This window comes from Ylistrum balloti, unplaced genomic scaffold (assembly GCF_031769215.1).
Source record: "Ylistrum balloti isolate Yb309-2 unplaced genomic scaffold, AGI_CSIRO_Ybal_v1 Utg369858, whole genome shotgun sequence".
Taxonomy (NCBI): domain Eukaryota; kingdom Metazoa; phylum Mollusca; class Bivalvia; order Pectinida; family Pectinidae; genus Ylistrum; species Ylistrum balloti.
In genome coordinates, this window is record NW_026782007.1 from 215,407 (window position 1) to 236,124 (window position 20,718).

Here is a 20,718-nt window from a genome sequence, read left to right on the forward strand (position 1 = left end):
TGTATGTCGATGTAGATTCTGTGTGTTTGTATGTCGATGTAGATTCTGTGTGTTTGTATGTTGATGTAGATTCTGTGTGTTTGACTGTTGATATTTGAACAGAGCTTGGTATTGTCCAGAAACAAATTAATGTAACATTATATAAGCTCTGGAGAAATTCAAGAAGTCACAAGAAATCGAAAAATCTGATGGTAACAGAAAAAAGATCAAGATCAACGATAAAATGTCCTCAATAAATAAAGGCACAACTAGGGCACTAACCTAATATATACAGAAAGTTATGAGGAGGTGAGTGGAATGGTTTCGAAGTTGTAGCCCGAAAAGGAAAGTTAACACTAATTTTGTGTTTTTTTCAATTTGTTTCGTGGAGATATAAATACAATTTAAATCAAAGTAATCTATCTTGGATGTAACATGACCATGCATTTTGAAAATTACTTTCACATTGTTACCACAGAGATTTTCTTATTTCCCTTAAACACAAAAAAAATTATTTCATTTATCACTTTTTGTAAAATAGATAGAATCTCATCTTTTTACTAAGAATTTTAGAATAACACAATTTTTGAAAAATTAACGACAACTCAAAAATCAAAATGCAGCCTCTGTCTATAGAATAGTCTGATGGGAAAATTGAATAAAACGTATTCTGAGTGTAAAAGGTGAGATTTTTTAATGTCAATGCCACTGTTTCATCTCTGAATTGCCACATATAAATATCAATCAATAAGTCCAAATTTCACTTCTGCTTCTGAAGTCAATTAAAAGTGCTTTCTGTGATAAGACAATATCATGTGGAAAAACATTATTCCTTTGTGTGCCAGATAAAAATCTTGTATAAGTACAGTTCACATGGTGTCACAGAATAAATCAGTACATCTCATTGCTTTGACGTAAAATCTTCTGCAACAGAGCACAGACTGATACAAATGTCAACACAGTTGTTAAACTGTGTATACCTTACACAACGATATGTTCTGCTTCCCTCTCTTACAAAACATAAACTCTCAACTGATTCACAGGAATTTTTTTTTTGTATAATTTTTCAAACAAAACCATACACCTCTACCACTTTACAGGTGAAGTCTTGTCCCGGACACAATGGTTCGTTGAGGAAAGTGTCACACTTTTCAGTGCGACAGTGGTGCAGGTTAGCATCCAGTTGTATAGCTTCACCATTTCTATAAATAGAACAGGTCACATTTTCATTAATTAAATACAACACATACACTTTTCTTCCACATTATGTCCTTATAATTTAAGAAAAAGAAAATTTGTGTCTGGGTATTCTGCGACTCGGAGACAAAATTATCAAGAAAAAATTGACCTGTTTAAGAAATCTTAATCAAACTCATTGAAAGTACAATGAGAACAAAACTGATTGTTCTAGAACAGAAAGTACTTTCAACTTGATTAATGACACCTTTGGTTAATCCAATGGGAGACATTACCTGGTATAAACCCTTCATAAAATGGTGGGGCATAATTACTACTCACCCGCCTCCGACAGTCAGCATGGAGTTATCACCGGCTAGAAACATGTTGGCAGTATTAGGAATGTCCTCCTGCTGGAGTCCCACCCAGGCATACTTTTGCGTCTTTGGGTTCAATGTGAAAATAAACGTTTCTCCCGTTCCAAAGTAGGACAGATTCTTGGTACTATGCTTTCTGTCTCGCCAGTAAGTGGAACAAAAGGCTCCAAATACCTACAAAGGGAGATAACCAACTAATGAAACATTCACATATTTTTCTTGGTGTGATTTTGCATATCCTTTTAAGAGTCATCTGTCATGGAACATTTTTAAGAAACCTTACTTATTATAGAGTCCTGATAATCCAAAGGAAGAAAATCTATTAAATCATAGGTATCTATTTCATAACATGACATTTATGTAGATCAAGATGAAGTGTTAGCTCTTGTGTTTGATAAACCCGAGCTATAAAACTGTACCTCATCATTTGTTGTTTTGATGACGATGAGAGTTGGCTGGTGGTCTTCCACTCGAGTATACAATGTCATCAGACTTGTCCCATGCTCCTCCGATGTATACAGAAGTTCTGGTTGACACACAGCAAAACGTGGAGGAAGCCATGACCACACAGTATATAGCTGGGGAAAGAGGTTATTTCATATTATAATCTTTTACAAAGAAACTTCTTTTGATGGCAGTTAGTATTTCATGTTTCAAGGAATCATCATCAAACACAAGGAAAACCACCACAGTAAACATCTCTTCATGTACATGTGTATTTGGATAAAACCATTTTCCATACTCTACCCAATATACATGAACAAAGTCCATCATTGCACAATGCTTCTGAAATATTTGCAATATAGGCTGTACATGCTGAGGCTAGGACATCAGAGGCACCTTTTTATAACTTTGTAGACTGTAGTATGATACATACACTATGTATGGGTTGACTTCATAGAAATATGCTTAAAAGAAACACATATCTGTGTACAAACAGTAGATTCATCTAAAAAAAGTTTGGTTAGAATGTTATAAGTAGGGCTTGTTTTGCCTTTTTGACGATATTATCTTATTACCTTGTTAATTGAAGAGAGATCACCTATAAAAAGAGATTATCTCAGTAGACAGACCAATTCCATATTGATGGGTAAAAGAGATCACTATGCAGATTTCCTTTGTAATGGTCTTTGATAAAATAAGGTATCATAACATACATGATTTGAAAACATCATAATTACAGACACATTACTACACATTTACATACAACAAGTTATATACACAGCTAGCAGATATAGCCTAAGGTCTCCTGTATATAAAAGCACATTTACATGCAAGACAAAAAATCTGCTAGATTGGTTTAACTGTAAGAATTATGGTATTGACTATAAAGGGGTTCTGCGATACAAATGAACTTTTTTGTAGCTAATTTGGTCTCAGAATGGATGAGTATATTCATTTACGACATACACACTGAAGACATAAGAGAGACAGCTTACTTAGAGATTTCATTGCTTCACAAAGTTGATGTACTATAGTATTATTGAGCTCTCTAGTTACAATATAACCTGATATCTCAAAACTAATAACTTCTGAGTTTTAGAAACTACAATTTCAAAAATTACACTCAAATAACAAAACCTTAGAAGCTACTTCTTAAAAAATTTGTCATCTATGAATTCCAGCGAAATATTACAGGTGTCACGGTAATAGATGTGAATTATGACTGGTTATGATAGAACTCTGCTTTCTCTTGCTAACACCATGTAATGTATATACTACTCTACTATGATGATGGTATTTTATGTAACCTGTCAGATATATTCTGGAGATTGATATATATCAATGACCTTTATAACCTTCATAACTTTGAATATATTTACACATAATAACCCTATTTCACGACTCAAGGAAGTGAATGTATCACAAAAATATTTTGCAGATTCAGTTTACTGGAAATGGAACTTCTCTTCATATTAAGCAAATATTTTTTTTTAATTATAAGTTTTAATCTGCAATTTTTGTCTAATTATCTATTTTTTTAATAACCTTTATCAAACAAATTAGTTGGACATGTTATAAATACATAGTAAGTTTAATTCTGAGAATTTTGAAAACGTTACAAAAACCTGAAGCAAATCTCAAAGTTCAATACATGGTAAAAGTCATGCAGAAAGAAGCATCCTACAAAATTAATTTCAAATTTTAAAATCAGTTTGTTCTAAAATTAATGTCTAAACAAAAGTGTTTGTATAAGATAGAAATAAATACATAGACCTACTTAAGGACAGGATGGACATAGTGTATTGTCAGTCATTTTATGATGGGTATAAAAAGCACTCTATACTGTAAACATTACATTATCAAAGTTAACAAATGAAACAAATCAAATGAAGTAAAATGAAAAGTAAGTTACCTGAGTGAAGCAACAAAAAACTCGTTTTTGTACATTCTCTTTAACCTCTACCGTAAAATCTTTGTCAACTGTTCCTGTACAGACCGTACAATTGATGGCGTCAAGGTGACGGTGGCGGTGATACATGTTACGAATATGTTTTCTTAATGCATGTACTTTATTCATCTTGAAAGCCACTTGTAAAAATGTCTGGTAAAACCCCCAAGTAAATAAGACACCACAGGAATTGATAGGCAAGCTTGTGTTAAAATCTGAATGTTTTTGAGGCATTCGTTGATATTTTAAGTGATTTTTCTTTTAGATTTTAAATATATATATGTCTATATTTATCCCAAAAACTGAGCAAATCACTTTTTTTGCCTCAGTTTCAAATTTGCTGTCTTCCTTCTCTAAAATTAGATAGTTCTGTCACCAACGATGTTGTTTTAAATAAGATCCCACAATTATGCCTTTGTAAATTTATGCCTAATCGTGAGTGAAGAAACTTAGCTGGATTTAACTGTATTTAACAATATTTCTAAATCCCACATCACACCTCAATCACAGAACGATCCTAATGTTGTATCAGAATTTAAGCAGAATCACCACATTCTTTCCAATGTCACTGATACAAAACAAGTCCAACATCTATTGAGTGTACATATCCAGTGTCAGAAATCAATCCTTTTAGATTTGTTGCGAGTTTTGACTTTAGGTGATGAAACATTTGATCATTAAATCCGAGTATATCCACCAAGATCAAATTACACATGGACTGAGAAACTTCTACTTAATAAATAGAAATATCACTAACAGACTTCCACATTGTAGTGTTGGATATATATCACATACTGAGACCACAGCTCTTGCTTTGTCTGTCCTAGGTTTACATCTAAGCTGAAGATGTATACAGTCTATAATATTACCACAAATTACCCTGCAGGCACCAAAACCAAACCGCTGGCAACCAACTCTGAACACGGCCTACAAACCCGCACATAAAACTAACGTCATACACAACACAAAAAAATAAGAGTTAAATTCCTGAAAACTGCTAATCATAGCTCAAAAATTATATTAATGTGTAGAATTTTAAGTCAGTTGATCAAAAGAACTTTTCTTTCTGAATGCTGGTATCTTCAACTTCAGGTGACCTGTTCATACCCCAGGGGCCTGTCATCTATCAATTGCAATACCGACAGATACAGGTATACCATAGATACTCAGGGGAATATATTTGTAAACTTCTAATACCTGTATACAGTCAGGTAAGCTAAATTTATATATAGACTTCTTGTCACGATCATTTTGTATGACCAGTATCCCAGAGGCAGCTGCAGGTGTGAATTGCAGTTACTGGTGGAACTTACCATTGTCAACTGATTGAGAACATTCATATGGAAAAATAGTGTAGAACACGTTATGGAAGAAACAAGGGATCTGGAGGCCCACCTTTCTTTGATCTTTGGTCACTACACTACTGAAGAAATAATAGATCTAATAGTGATCTGGGGGCCCACCTTTGTTTGATCTTTAGTCACTACACTACTGAAGAAATAATAGATCTAATAGTGATCTGGGGGCCCACCTTTGTTTGATCTTTAGTCACTACACTACTGAAGAAATAATAGATCTGATAGTGATCTGGGGGCCCACCTTTGTTTGATCTTTGGTCACTACACTACTGAAGAAATAATAGATCTAATAGTGATCTGGGGGCCCACCTTTGTTTGATCTTTGGTCACTACACTACTGAAGAAATAATAGATCTAATAGTGATCTGGGGGCCCACCTTTCTTTGATCTTTAGTCACTACACTACTGAAGAAATAATAGATCTAATAGTGATCTGGGGGCCCACCTTTCTTTGATCTTTAGTCACTACACTACTGAAGAAATAAAAGACCTAATAGTGATCTTGGGGACCCACCACTGTTTTATCTTTAGTCAATACACTACTGAAGAAATAATAGATCTCATAGTGATCTTGGGGACCCACCACTGTTTTATCTGTAGTCAACACACTACTGAAGAAATAATAGATCTCATAGTGATCTTGGGGACCCACCACTGTTTTATCTGTAGTCAATACACTACTGAAGAAATAATAGATCTAATAGTGATCTTGGGGACCCACCACTGTTTTATCTTTAGTCAATACACTACTGAAGAAATAATAGATCTAATAGTGATCTTGGGGACCCACCACTGTTTTATCTTTAGTCAATACACTACTGAAGAAATAATAGATCTAATAGTGATCTTGGGGACCCACCACTGTTTTATCTTTAGTCAATACACTACTGAAGAAATAAAAGATCTAATAGTGATCTTGGAGACCCACCACTGTTTTATCTTTAGTCAATACACTACTGAAAGAACAAAAGATCATAGAGTGATCTGGGGCCCACCATTGTTTTATCTTTAGTCACTACACTACTGAAGAAATAAAAGATCTAATAGTGATCTTGGGGACCCACCATTGTTTCATCTTTAGTCACTACACTACTGAAGAAATAAAAGATCTAATAGTGATCTTGGGGACCCACCATTGTTTCATCTTTAGTCAATACACTACTGAAGAAATAATAGATCTAATAGTGATCTGGGGGCCCACCATTGTTTCATCTTTAGTCAATACACTACTGAAGAAATAATAGATCTAATAGTGATCTGGGGGCCCACCATTGTTTCATCTTTAGTCAATACACTACTGAAGAAATAATAGATCTAATAGTGATCTTGGGGACCCACCATTGTTTCATCTTTAGTCAATACACTACTGAAGAAATAATAGATCTAATAGTGATCTTGGGGACCCACCATTGTTTCATCTTTAGTCACTACACTACTGAAGAAATAATAGATCTGATAGTGATCTGGGGGCCTATTATTGTCAGGTTTTTATTGGTGATTTATCAGTTGTGTGTTTTTCCCATTCTTTTGTCTTCTTTCCTCTTATTTGATCTGAACTATTTGCTATAAAAGACAAAGGAAAACCTAACTTAAATTTTTCTTTCAGTCCTAAAATGGATCAGGTACAAGGGACCAAGAGGATTACATAGAAAAATTGACCATGCAAAACTAGGAACCAACCAAGGAGAACCTACATATAAACTCTGGTAAAGATCCATCAAAACGAGACTAACAAACTTCCAATGTACCAGATGACCTCTGGTCAGTTTGTTTGTTTTTTTTATCATATACTGAAATACATTATTCTTAGACCAATTAAGGAATTTTTGGCTCCCAATGAAATAGATTTTTGCAAGACAGGTTTGCCAACATTTTAACTATGTTTTAAAGAGCCAATAATGCCTTATTTTAAAATTATGTAGTCCAAATATCAAAATTTGGTTTTAAATAAAAAGCATGTGCATGTTTTAAAGTATTCTCAAATCATTTCTCATAGTGTCTGCATTAAATTATTTTTCTAATTGAAGTGAATATTTATCCTGTCAATTTCTACATGTTCAAATCTTAATAGACTAGGTACACAACAAGTGAATGCAACTGCACAAGTTTATCATTGCAGAACTTTCAAGATGGATTTCTGTTATCAGCCATATAGAAAATTCCAAGTTGAAGACAAGAGAATGTATTCATTATAATCTGCTTTAGTACATCTACATACAAATTCATGTATCTCCTCCACTATCACCCACAGATCAGCCAGCAGTATAAAATCTGCACATTACATGGCCAGTTCTAGACTGGTTGATATAGTATCATTATAGCAGAGACTTATGATTTTGTGGTTTTAGCCAAACAAGCATGGCAATTGTTCATTTTTTAACAATGTTTTATCAATCATCAATGAATTTTTTCTCCAAAGTAAATTAAATGACATGTGACATGTTATAATGCATCATGATATAGTTAGGAAATATTTCTAATAATCTAGCTGCAAATCACATGTGACATTTAATAAATGCATAATTGAAGGTGTTTACAGTTGCCATCTGAATGAATAAAATCCAAAATTGGACCATGTGATGCTAGGGACAAAGGGGACCTACATGTTAGTTTATGAAATATCCATCTAGTACTTTTCAAGAGATAGTGATAACAAGAATTGTTCACTGATGGATGGCAGACTTTTGCCACCTAAATCATTTTGGTGCTGATCTATATCAACATCCAAGTTTTAATATGATATAATTAAAATACTGATCATTTGGCTGAAATAAATACCTGGACGGATATAGCTTTTTACTGCAAAGCAACTGTATAAACTGCAATAAATCAGTGAAAGGAAATTTTCCATAAGTTTTAACTTCCTTCTCCTTCCCACCACCAAAAAAATTCAAAATAGCCCTGGAATTCTATACAGTATCAAGGACGTTTGTGCATTGATTTCTGTAAATCAACTTCCATATCTTGTGGGATTTTCCTGAAAATTTGCCATCTTAAAGAGTTTGTAATATAAACAGATACAGTAAAATGTGTATACCTCTTGTTTACACATTTAGGGTGAAACAAGGTCAGTAGTCACAGCATAGTGTCCCCTAGGGCCAACCAACTCATAAATCAACTGAGTTTTCAATGTCATCATTACAACATTCCACATAGATACCAATGTATCATCACACTAGATTAGGTACAACCGATAATCGGTAATGCAACAAATATTGACCAAGTTAAAATATCTACTTCATTTTAGTTATCAAATTAACCTGACAATTAGCTCACCCAGTAATTAACCCACAGTTCATTACATACACCTCTTAACTTTGAACCAGAGGTAATGTAATGGTCCCTTTGTAATTCATAATATCAAACTTATGAAATGGTAGGAGTTAATCTTGAAAATTTTTATATTCAAAGACGATTTCCACTTTCAGGAAGCGTAAAATAGTGCTCCACTGTCTATATAGATCTGTGGGAGATCCTTTGGAATGATATGGCCTCTTACTTTATTTGTTTTTTAATTTGGGTTTGAACCTTTCATTTATTGATAAACAAGTAACCTATCAGGAAAACTTTCTTTATGAAAGCAACTTTAAGAATGGCCCCATGATTTTAATCTTACACAGCCCCATGATTTTAATTTTACACAGGTCAGCTAGTAAAAATCACTTTCTTTGCTTAAATTTTTTTTTACCTTCATAAATAAGCAAAATAAACCTCTAAGACCAATTACAATTATACTGTGAAGCATGTGAATAAAAAACTGAAGTATTTACTACAACTTAAAATGAACTCAATGAAAAAATAAATACTGTAACAACAAAAATGAATATCAGTCAGTGCAGTGAAATCAATATAGATCTACTAGACATTTTACATCATCTACCACTCACTTCCTCTGGAGTAACAATGGCACTATTTATTGTGAGAAAAAGTAACCTTCCCACAGACCATGATCTCTCGGCAGGCTTACAAAACAAAAATGTATCATGACAAGTTAATTAGAAAATTCAAAATTTCATGACAAAGTTTCAGTATCATTACAACTGCATATTCTGAAATCATTTTGACATTTGAAACCACTTTACATGCTTCTGTAAAATGGACAAAGTTTTCTTGAATGTTATCTAATACATATCTCTGATGAGTCGTAATCTTTAAATTCAACTAGTCAAGTTTTGATGTAAACAACATGATACTTACATATCCCAACAACACAGCAGTGTTCTCTCCAGTCATTGCTGTTATTTTTAACCAATAAAACCTAATCTATGGAATATATTTACAAATGTTCAGAAAAAAAATTGTCGTTTGACTATAATCATACATTTAAATGAATTTTTTTTACATGGGTACCCCTAAGCAAAAGACACACTTTCAGACACACCCATATGTATAGCATGATGATGATGATGATGATGATGATGATGATGATGATGATGATGGTGATGATGATCATCATCATCATCATCATCATCATCATCATCCTTAAAGACATCCTGACATCAGGTCAATAGTGGTCATCACTATGACATATCCTGTTTCACTGATTCCATCACATAAAAGTCAAACATACCACAGATTTCACAAACTTACCATGTCCTGCGTGAAGATTGTACTACTGCCCTCGATGTGGATGTTGGTTGGCCCACTGTTAGCTCTGCGATGTCCATTCATGGACTGAGAAGATGCTGAAGGATGAATGTGATGACTGTTGATGTACATCTCATTCTTTAGCTGCAGCTTCTTGATGTGTTTCCTGGTCAGACCTCGCACACCAAACCCAGTCTAAAGGTACAGAGTCACAGACTTTAACAATTTTGACAGAGGAAAAGATTTAAATGCAACGTCTACTCAAAAGAATGGCGGACAAACAGTGGGGCAGACAAGGTAAATTACATATAAATGCCTTTAGAAATATTATGGTGTGATACAGTACTGTAACACAATACTATAGAGGAATACTGACTCCCAATACTGTATGGCCTTCATTGGCTCGATGTAATTTGGATATTTTCCATCCATTTATTTACTGTCATTTTATTTTTGCTCTCTGGTCAGCCAATTGAGCAAGCAGAACAAGGGACAAAAAGAACAGGCAAATGAAATTTGAGAAAAATCAATCCTGTCCTGCAAATGAAATAGTGATAACAAAATTAATCTTTCCAATCAATTATGACCACCTGTCAGCTTCCTTTTCCTGATCAATCCTAAAATTAAACAGTACATGTAAAATGACCTATCCAGTAATTTTCAAGAAATGGTGATAACAAGAAAAGTTAAAGGACAGGCAAAATGATAAAAGATTATGGACGAGCAATTTGAACAGCCCACATCTCATAATGGGCTAAAAAGGACAATTGCAGAAGGTGTTTGAATGTATAAGTTAAACAAGAGGCCCAACAGGCCTGCATTGCTCACCTGTTTGTTAAAAGACATCAAGTTTCAACAACCTGATAAGAATTTAAAACAGGTTACCTTGTGATGTTAAAGGTTTAACAAGGTTGTGCAGTTGAACAAACTTAGAAGCCATATCAGCATTTTATAGGTGAAATTACAATATCTAAGGTTTTCTGATTATTCAGAGTAAGTTGTCATCGATGTTTTCAACCCATTTGACCAGGGAGACATTGAATGCGGGCTGACACAGTCATTCATTAGAACAAGTAATACTGTAATGATTTTGTAAATTGACACTATCAACATAAGATGGGGACTCTGGCTGGATGGCAAATGTGAAAGCATGAACATCGACTTCATAGGTTTCAATTGTTATACTATGGTTTAGGAATTATTTGACATTTTCTGAGGGAACACTGGATGAAGTACAGGGCCAAACCTCACTATGAACAGATATTTACAATGCATCTATTATAATGTGGAGAATAGGGTAGATTGAGAAAATCACCAATATTGGAAGATGAACTCTTTTTGTTAATGAAAACAAGTTCTTTGGAGGTTTTGACCCCAGTGACCTTGAAAGTGGGTTGAGGTCATTTATTTGAACAATCTTGGTAGTACTTTTTCACAGTATACTAGAGGCCCAATATCATTACAATTGGCCTTTCCCTTACTAAGAAAAAGTTGTTTTGATTTTTATTTATATTTGACCAATGTGTCCTTGAAAGTATGTCAAGGTCATTTATTTAATCAAACTTGGTAGACCTCCATCCCAGTATGTTACAGGCCCAATATCTATACCTGTGCCTTTCTGTTACTCAGAGGAAGTTGTTTGAACTGAAAAGCTAATTTTGCATGGATGGACAACAGACGTCTCACCACAACATAAACACTATATTCTTAATTTTTAAAAGCCTTTTCATATAAAATAAGTTTCAACATATATTTATTCTTATATTGCATTTTTGTATTTTGCAAATAAAATCATTCTGTTGACAACACAACACTTGACTAGATTTCCTTGTATCACTGGGTGAATACACAAAATGAAAATAAAAGGGATAAAGTATCCTTAACATATACGAGAGATATTACTGACAATTTGACAAAAAATGATCAAAGGACTCTGTATAAAGAGGGGGATAAGACTGAATTTAGGATCAGGACAATCTACCATCCAAAGAAGCACCAGTACATACATTGTACCAAGGTATGAGAATTAGTAAAATATCAAAGTAGACTTTCTGAAAGACTATACGTGTACCTATCGGTTCTTTATAAGTACCACTGCATCATTATGAAATCAACTTTTTATCACTAAAAACTTACCCTCAAGAGTTTGTCTGTACGGAATGGAAATTCTCGACAAAACTGGCGGATAGAACTGGCTGCGTCAGCATGACCATGCTTACTGCTACTTCTGGTCCTTTTGGCTGAAAATCAAAGGCGTATTCCTTTTAAAACACATTTTCACTGTGAGAAAACACTCCTATGATTAAAACTGATAAAAATAATCATACACAGTTTGGTGAATGTTACCTGTATGTTAGGTATATCTAATATATATTGCCTGTATGTTAAATGAACCTTACCTTTGTATGTTCAGTATTTATTGCCTGAATGTATGGTGTATATAACTGTGTTCATATTTGATGTTACTTACCTGTATGTTCCGTATACCTCACGTGTATGTTTGGTACAGCTTACCTGTATATTAAGTATACATTACTTGAACGTTTGGTGTCCTTACCTGTATGTTTGTATGTTTGGTATACCTTACTTGAATGTTTGGTGTCCTTACCTGTATATTTGGTATACCTTACTTGTATGTTTGGTATACATTACCTGTATGTTTGGTATACATTATCTATATGTTTGGTATACATTACCTGTATGTTTGGTATACATTATCTGTATGTTTGGTATACATTACCTGTATGTTTGGTATACATTATCTGTATGTTTGGTATACATTACCTGTATGTTTGGTGTCCTTACCTGTATGTTTGGTATACCTTACTTGTATGTTTGGTATACATTACTTGAACGTTTGGTGTCCTTACCTGTATGTTTGTTATACCTTACTTGTATGTTTGGTATACCTTACTTGAATGTTTGGTGTCCTTACCTGTATGTTTGGTATACATTACCTGTATGTTTGGTATACATTACCTGTATGTTTGGTATACGTTACCTGTATGTTTGGTATACATTACCTGTATGTTTGGTATACGTTACCTGTATGTTTGGTATACGTTACCTGTATGTTTGGTATACCTTACCTGTATGTTTGGTATACCTTACCTATATGTTTGGTATACGTTATCTGTATGTTTGGTATACGTTACCGGTATGTTTGGTATACATTACCTGTATGTCTGGTATACAAGATGAGGATAGCCAGGGCAGCTCGGTAGAAGACTTTGATACCCTCCAATATGAAGCAGTCTATGATACACACCTAGAACATTAGAGTTGGTATTTAGTTAATACAGCTGTGTGTGGATAGATATCAACTGGACAGATTAATTCAAATGTTTAATCAGACTGACTTTTACTTGTCAACATGGAAAGTTAGAGCTGTCAAAATGTAAACTAAAAACACCAGAATCAATTTCAGATTTCTGCTTACAAGGTAAAGAAAGGATCTTATACATGTATCAAAACAAAGATAAATTTTGTTATACTCACAAGGTAAGGAAATGGAAGGTCTTTAAACATCCACCAGTACCATGAGTCAAACACACCTTCAATACTGTTGCTGTTCCGTACAAGGTTCACATATGCAGATTTCTGATAGGAATAGCAGAAAAAGGAAATCAATTCCTAAAAAAACCACTACCTTCCTGATTTGAAAACAACTCAAGAGTTTTGTCATGAAGTAAAATAATTATTACTAAATACACATATAAACATCAATATCTGCATATTTGTTTGGTTTTCAACTTTAAACTGAAAAGATTTAGTAAATCTATTGTGACGTATAACTTACAATATTAAGTGAATTAATGTAACGACTAAATATCATCTGAATATTTAGAAATGATCCATATCTCTATCCTTCTAACAGTAGTTCCAACTTATCATACTTACGGTATATTTTTTGGCAAGATCTTTGATAACCATCTTTGTAGCTTCAAATGAAACTTTGGTTTGCATAATGAATGTTTCTTTGGATCGTAACAGCCCATAGGCACAGTTGTAGGCATCTGATGGTGTCATGTAATGTAGGAAGACGCTGACTAGACCAAATAATATGGGACAATAGGTAATGTCAGGATTGGTGTGATGCATGACTGCCAGGATTTTGTGTACAGACTCGATACCCGAAGTGTTCAGGTGGTATGATGGCAGATTGTCAAAGTCTACAAAGGATGGCAGAGTTACCTCCCCTGTGTGTCCTCCTAAAAGATGAACAGCAACTATCAGTTTCCAGAATGAGGATTTCTTACTTGATAATTTCATAGGACAGAGTGAAGTCATAAAGGTGGACAGAACAACAGAACTATTTAACATTACTTCAAAATATATCAGTAACATTGAAATAATCACATATATACTATACATGAATTTATACAGATACTCCCAGCATTGATTTATGAGCAGCAGGACATATTATATTACAAACTGGAGTAAATAATCATTCACGCTATGCCATGAGGTATTCATTGAAAATAATCTAACAAATTCTATTTTCTATATCAAAGGGCAGATATCTTTTCTATTTACTCTTTGTACTGTTCATTATACCTACTTTTTCAATGTAAACTATGCATGAAGAATCAGCCATGTGTTTAAAGCTTTAACAGGAAATATAGATAAATCTAATATAAACAGAGATGCCTGGTCAAAGTTCTAACTATGTTGTTGTGTATAAGGATACTTATGATAAATGTGAAGGAGAAATTATTGATGACTTTAATGACCATATTAATGTGAACACTTACGCTGGTTATAAAGTTCGTCCACCATCTCCTCGTAAAAGTTACCGTCAGCCTTGTGGAGGTACTTACAAGCCTGTTGCCATAGTAACCCACGCATTTGGTGATCATGTGACCACAGACTGGTTCGCAAGAATGCTTTAAGATGTTTCAGGTTAAGACTGACCAACAAACTCTTCATGTGATCCTCATTATCTTTTAGATTATTATCTTTCCGTTTTTTCTTCTTTTCTTTTGCCAAACAAGACACAGGGTAGTTCACACTCTCAACATCAACATCAGACACAAAAGGATGATCATAGCCTAACACTTCTTTGTCCTCAATTTTCTTTTCCTCATAACGAGTGACATCTTGATGACCATCCTCTGTATCAGATTCTTGGTCAATCTGGTGGTTGTCCTGCAATAAAATTGATTCTGGTGCTATCACATCTACATCAACATCTTCAGATTTAGGCTCAGTTTCATCGTCTGAAGAATGTTCGTTCAAAATTCCTTCAACACCACTGACTTCAGTAGCACTAACTGCAGACGTTGTAGCTATTTCAGCACATTCTAAAACATGTAAGCCAGTGTGACTTGGAAGTGGATCTCTAAATTTGATTGATGGAATAAGAATAGTTTGTTCATTGTCTGGTTCTTCCACCTGGTAACTGTCTCCCCTTGCCAAATCAAGCAATGTGGTACTGCTTTTCTTCTTCTCCATGTCTTCTTGACTCAAATTATAGCTTAAATGCCCTGTGATCATGCTATCAGATTTGGATTCTTCACAGCCCGCTTTGTCCTTAGAATCTTCTAATGACACCAACAATGATGAAACAATGGTTGGGTCAACCAGAGTGTCATTCAAGCTTTCTTTAGACAGATTTTTAGACAGATTTTCACCGCCACAATCTTTTGGTAAATTTTCATCTGTGCTTCCCTTAGACTGAGTTTCAACTTCTTTAAGCAGATTTTCATCCACAATATTTTTCAACAAAGGTTCATCAATGCTACCCTCTGTCAGATTTTCATTCAGACTTTCTTTGAAATGGTGATCTTGCTGAGTTCCTTCTTTGTCATCTTTGTTATATAAGCTATCCTGACTTACATCATCAACATTGAGAGGCAGATCCAAAGCAGGACTCAAAAGTCTTTCTTTGTTACTCCCTTCATCAGCTTGGATGGGATTTGATACAGCACCAAAAGTAATAGTTTTCTTGTGCTCATCAGATTCTTCGGTTTCTATGTAGTTTGGCTCAATATCATCTGTAGAAGAGGTATTGTTTTCGTCAAATGGCAGCAGTAACACCTTTTCTCCATAACACTCATCTTTGGTATTGTAAACAAACTGTAAGTCTACATCTGTTTCATTGGTGTAATCCTCAGTCAATGGCTTATCTATCAAATCAGTATCTTTGGTGGAATTCAAATTTGTGTTGGATTTCAGAACATGCCCCTCATCAGATTCAGCAAGACATTCTGTTACCGTTTCACCTGATTGTTGAATCTGTGCTTCAACATTATCATTATCCTTTGTCTCCCTGCTGGTATTGCCTGTACTGGGAGGTTCAACAAGTAGGTCTTCACTTCCTACTGCCTGGCCGTCATGATCAGCTACCACAGGCAATGACAGCTCTTCATGACTTATGAGTCCTAATAAATCTGTATTCATTGAGGATTTAACTTTGTATGCTAAACACTTGATAAGCTTGTAAGATTTCAAATACCTAGTCACACTCGGAGTTATAAATGCAGAGATTTATGCAGAATATTAGGTCACAATTGATCTAATAAGACAAATGTCACAAGATATATACCATCAAAGTCGTCTCAGTTACGTGAGATTTATATCTGTCGACATGATGATTTCTTTGATGTTAAATCACTATCCATTCACTTCAAACAAGTTGCACAACATGTCCCTGGAAATGAGTTTGTGTACAAGCAGAGGATAACACCACACTTTCATAGTCAGTACAGACAGCAATTTCTGCAAGAAACAAATGAATACTATTAAACTTCATCTAATGTTCTGTCAACTGGTGGAAATATCTGTATCACATGTTCAAAATATCATGTCTCACAATATAAATAATTACTTATTGAATGGCATCCTTTTAGCAAGCTCACACCTTAAACCAATAATGTTCAAGTTGTTGTTTCTAGTAGATAGGAGTTTTGAAGTTACGACCATTTTGAAGATTAAGTTATGATCAATTTCTAATAACTGGGACCAAAACTTAGGTCTGTCCATCCAAAATAGACAGAGCGGGCAAACAAGATCTAACCAAGCATTGACCGATGAGGGTCGACAGGATCAACTAACATTGATCGTAATGTTAAATGTTCATGATCACATCATAATAAGTGATTATCAGATACATTGCAATATTTTCAAACTGTCTCCATGTTCTGTAATAAATCAATTGTCATTTTCCATACTATATTTTTCAGACTATGAACCTATGTCTGATTATGAACTCAACAAATCATATCACTGCTCAGTAAAATGATAAAACAATCCTATTTCATTGTTGAGTAACAGACCCACCCCTTATCTTTGAGAAGTAATGAGTACTAAAAGAATTTGATCTTGTGACACTATGACTGCGTTAAGGCAAAATTGTTAAGTAAATCATTGGAAATTGCATTACTATGTAGCTATAGGCAGAAAATACATAGTGTTTGTTACATATTTCTCTAATCAAAGTTAACAATACTGAGTCCTTCCTGCACATTTAGCTCAGATTAAATGTTCTGAGTATATAGAGTCTAACAAACTAATATATTGCTCAGACTGAAGTTAACCATATTTTGTTTGAGTTAAAAAGTTACATCACTTCATTCAAGTTACAGTATTTTGTTACACTGCTGAAAGGTTGCAACTGACAAGTTAAATAAGGGAAGCAGAAAATAATATATGGTTATCGATTTGAGCAACATGTTTTATCTTCACCTATTATAATGAAATGTAAAAATGACAAGTCATTCCAGATCATCTAAGACATACCATTATGTCAACATTCAATTTGACATTGAAATGGGGCCTCCTTACCAGTGTCAACCATAATATTTTCCTTTTTTCCAATCTTAAGTATATATTTGTTCACAATATCTTGTTGACTAGTGCCCCCTCCTCCCCACCAGGTACTTTTTATTGCTGGGAAAGAAGGAAAAATGCTTCAGCATTGAATGTAGCAATACTTGACCAAAATTGTTTTAAAATGCATGCATAAATGTTCTTTTATATCAGATAAATGTGTTTTCATACAAATATGACAATAATATGACTAATTTGTGAACAAAGAGTGCACATGTGCTTTAGTAAGGTGCAGATCTCATATCAATTTACTAGCGATCATAAGCTTAACTAGAGATCTACATTGCCTGTTTTATTACATGTCCATAAAGTTTAATAGTGACAGTGGAAAAGGTGTATGTATTTTAGTGAGAAGGTAGTAATTTTTTGCAGATTTTTTCTGTTGAGAATATGTTCTTCTATGTTTCTATGAATGTCTTTTTGGGTGACAAAACTTTCATCCCAAAAATATTGTCTTCTACAGTTATATGTAAAACTATATATGATAGTCATAACTATACATAGTTGGAGCCTGTAAGGATATAAGTTTTAAATACAGGTTTATGACCATTTATCTACACCCAAATTTTTATAACATGCCTGATATCAACCACAATCCAATCTTTCAATGTTCTCACAATAGCTTGATATACATGTAAACCTAAATTCTAATTACGTCTAGAGGTCAATGAAAATTATAAACCTCCTTGCAATACTTACCTCCTCCAACAACGTAAGATGTTCACGGTGAGATATACAGTCAGCATAACAGAGTACAATAATTATTAATACAGATGTCTTATGTGATGCCAAGTATCACATACTGGTTATCAAGCCATGTCAAATTTGTGAGAAATAAGTTAACTTATATATGTGCATATTGACAGTGATATTGACACATGACAGAGATAAATAAGACATTACCAACAAACCCGTGATCACATCCAGATATCTAATTTGGAATGGTGAAATACAATGTGAATTATGTAATGGTTTCACTCCTTTCGTCATGATCATCCGCTCGAAGACAAAAACAGGTAATATTTTCAGGGAATGCATACCCGACACACTATATATGACGAGTTTTAGGACCGTAAAACATTTATATAAGAAAGAAACCTATTGAGATCACCTCAGTACTGTACTATTTTTAATTTGAGATGCATGTTGAGCTAATCTTCGAACAACACATGCAGATATGTTGTTACGTGAAATCTCACATGCACGATAGGGATTAAAGTATAGGGTACATTTTCGTCCGGTATGGTGCTCTTATTCTGTATAAATACATTCACACTGAATCAAAATAATATGATACTATCTTATGCGTTAACATTTCTTTTCATTCGGAGAATCCTACCTACTTACCGCAAAGAGTAGGAGGGTCACAACTTCGAAGCCATGTTTGTTGACAGTCAAAGTCTCGATAAAGTCTCATACAACACGAGAGTTCCTTCAAGCTCGCGGGTTAAGGATCGCCTTCGATGACCTGCTGGAACTCGGTCAAGCGTGCACGTGAAAGCTGAAGAGCCCACTTTCATGAACATATAATACAAGCTGATGATATGTTCTCCATTACTTTAGAGACATATGTTTAATGAACTGAATCAGTGCATGTGTTCACAAAATTTATTGATTGCTGCCACTGGAAATGGAGATCATGACAGGCTTAAAACATCTATCGGATTTCAGTTCGTATCAATAACGGACCGAATTGTACCATTATTTTGGAAGTTACATGTACGTGCCATCTTAAAGGTTGTTGCGTACAAAACGTACCATGAAATAAGACATTTCGTACCATAGGATGATCTATATAGTTGAATAAAATGGGTTCCCGTTTCAGAGTTATTGTTATAAATATTTTTTGTTCTGTAACCCGTTATTGCTATTTTACCGAATTAATCATATCCATTGACTTATTGTTATTCTTGTGCTTGTATGATGAGAGTTTATTTATGTAATCTATACCAATTTTCTAGATTATCAAACGCTTTTCAACATATGATTCAGTATAATGTCAGAAACTGTAGCGCCTTCCTCACATTTTCGTTAAAGGTGTCCTTCTTGTTATAAAATCCTTTCACTCGCTTGGCTCTGTTGTAATTATAATATTACAATAATTTAACAATGTGTGAAAGACTTGCCTTCGTTTGTACTATAATTATAGTAATTATTAAATCATTACACAACACGTGAAACACTTTACCTGTAATTACCTACAACAATATATATATTTGAATCGGATCACTGATCATTACTACATGTTGTACAGAAGAAAATCATCACGTTTCATCAGAAAGCGTTCCCATCATGAAGGTATCCCGCGAACATTAAAGCAACTGCTCGACCACGAGTTGTCTGTGTCTCAATCTCACTTCTGTAACAAAAATGAGACTTACTGATTAAAATGGCATTACACAAGATTAACTGGAGTTAGAAAGGCAAGAGCCGAACAGAGGCATTCGTTTCAAAAAAAAAAAAAAAAAAACTAACAACATCAGTTTGTATTCAAGGGACGCAACTGCAACAATTCTTGCTTCCAAAAATGAGAAGGTTGCTTTCCTTCAGTCCTCCACAGTGGAGGTTGGGTAAGGAACGACAGCTATATCGACTTGGCCCCGATCTGCTGTCAAGCTAATCGCCATACCATCAGTACTGACAGGGTGAAAACGAAGGGCAGTAACTGGGAGATCACAGGGCTTTGGTAGGATCCGACAAAAAGGGAAAAAATATAATAAGATACGGAACAAGCAAATGATATGCACAGAACGGTTTTATCACAAGAATCGAAACCACCAGCCGAATACCGCGTTCCTTGGTAGTTACAATAAATTAAGCTGTATGAAGTCGTTTCAGAGTTTGAATAGCTTTGACCTCTGTAACTTTGATATTTATTTTCTTGAACTTTGCTCGGCCTAATCTTCGGAAGAAGTCATTTGGTGGTTTTCACAATATGGCGCATTGTTCTTTGAGTATGGGTTAATGTTGTTTGCTTTTTGTATAAACAAATTTGTCAGACTTCATTCCAGGAACCTAG

At 34.3% G+C, this 20,718-nt stretch overlaps 1 protein-coding gene across 1 annotated transcript; it reads right to left on the reverse strand.

Moving 5' to 3' along the window:
• Window positions 1-920: 920 nt before the first annotated feature.
• Window positions 921-16,271, reverse strand: LOC132545832 (uncharacterized). Its single transcript, XM_060209500.1, has 9 exons — window positions 14,624-16,271; window positions 13,770-14,080; window positions 13,368-13,469; window positions 13,047-13,137; window positions 12,006-12,109; window positions 9,873-10,064; window positions 1,952-2,110; window positions 1,498-1,706; window positions 921-1,181 (listed from the first exon to the last, which is right to left on the reverse strand). The coding sequence occupies exons 1-9, from the start codon at window positions 16,269-16,271 to the stop codon at window positions 1,046-1,048; spliced, it is 2,952 nt and encodes a 983-aa protein (XP_060065483.1). The 3' UTR covers window positions 921-1,045.
• Between the last annotated feature and the right edge of the window lie 4,447 nt (window positions 16,272-20,718).

Excerpts from the sequence above, each read along its gene's own strand:
- LOC132545832 (XM_060209500.1), bottom strand. The coding sequence starts at position 16,271 with ATGAATACAGATTTATTAGGACTCATAAGTCATGAAGAGCTGTCATTG. Across the intron at positions 13,470-13,769 it reads ATCTTGCCAAAAAATATACC|AAATCTGCATATGTGAACCT; the intron begins GTAAGTATGATA and ends TATTCCTATCAG. Across the intron at positions 2,111-9,872 it reads CAATCTTCACGCAGGACATG|CTATATACTGTGTGGTCATG; the intron begins GTAAGTTTGTGA and ends CTCTTTCCCCAG.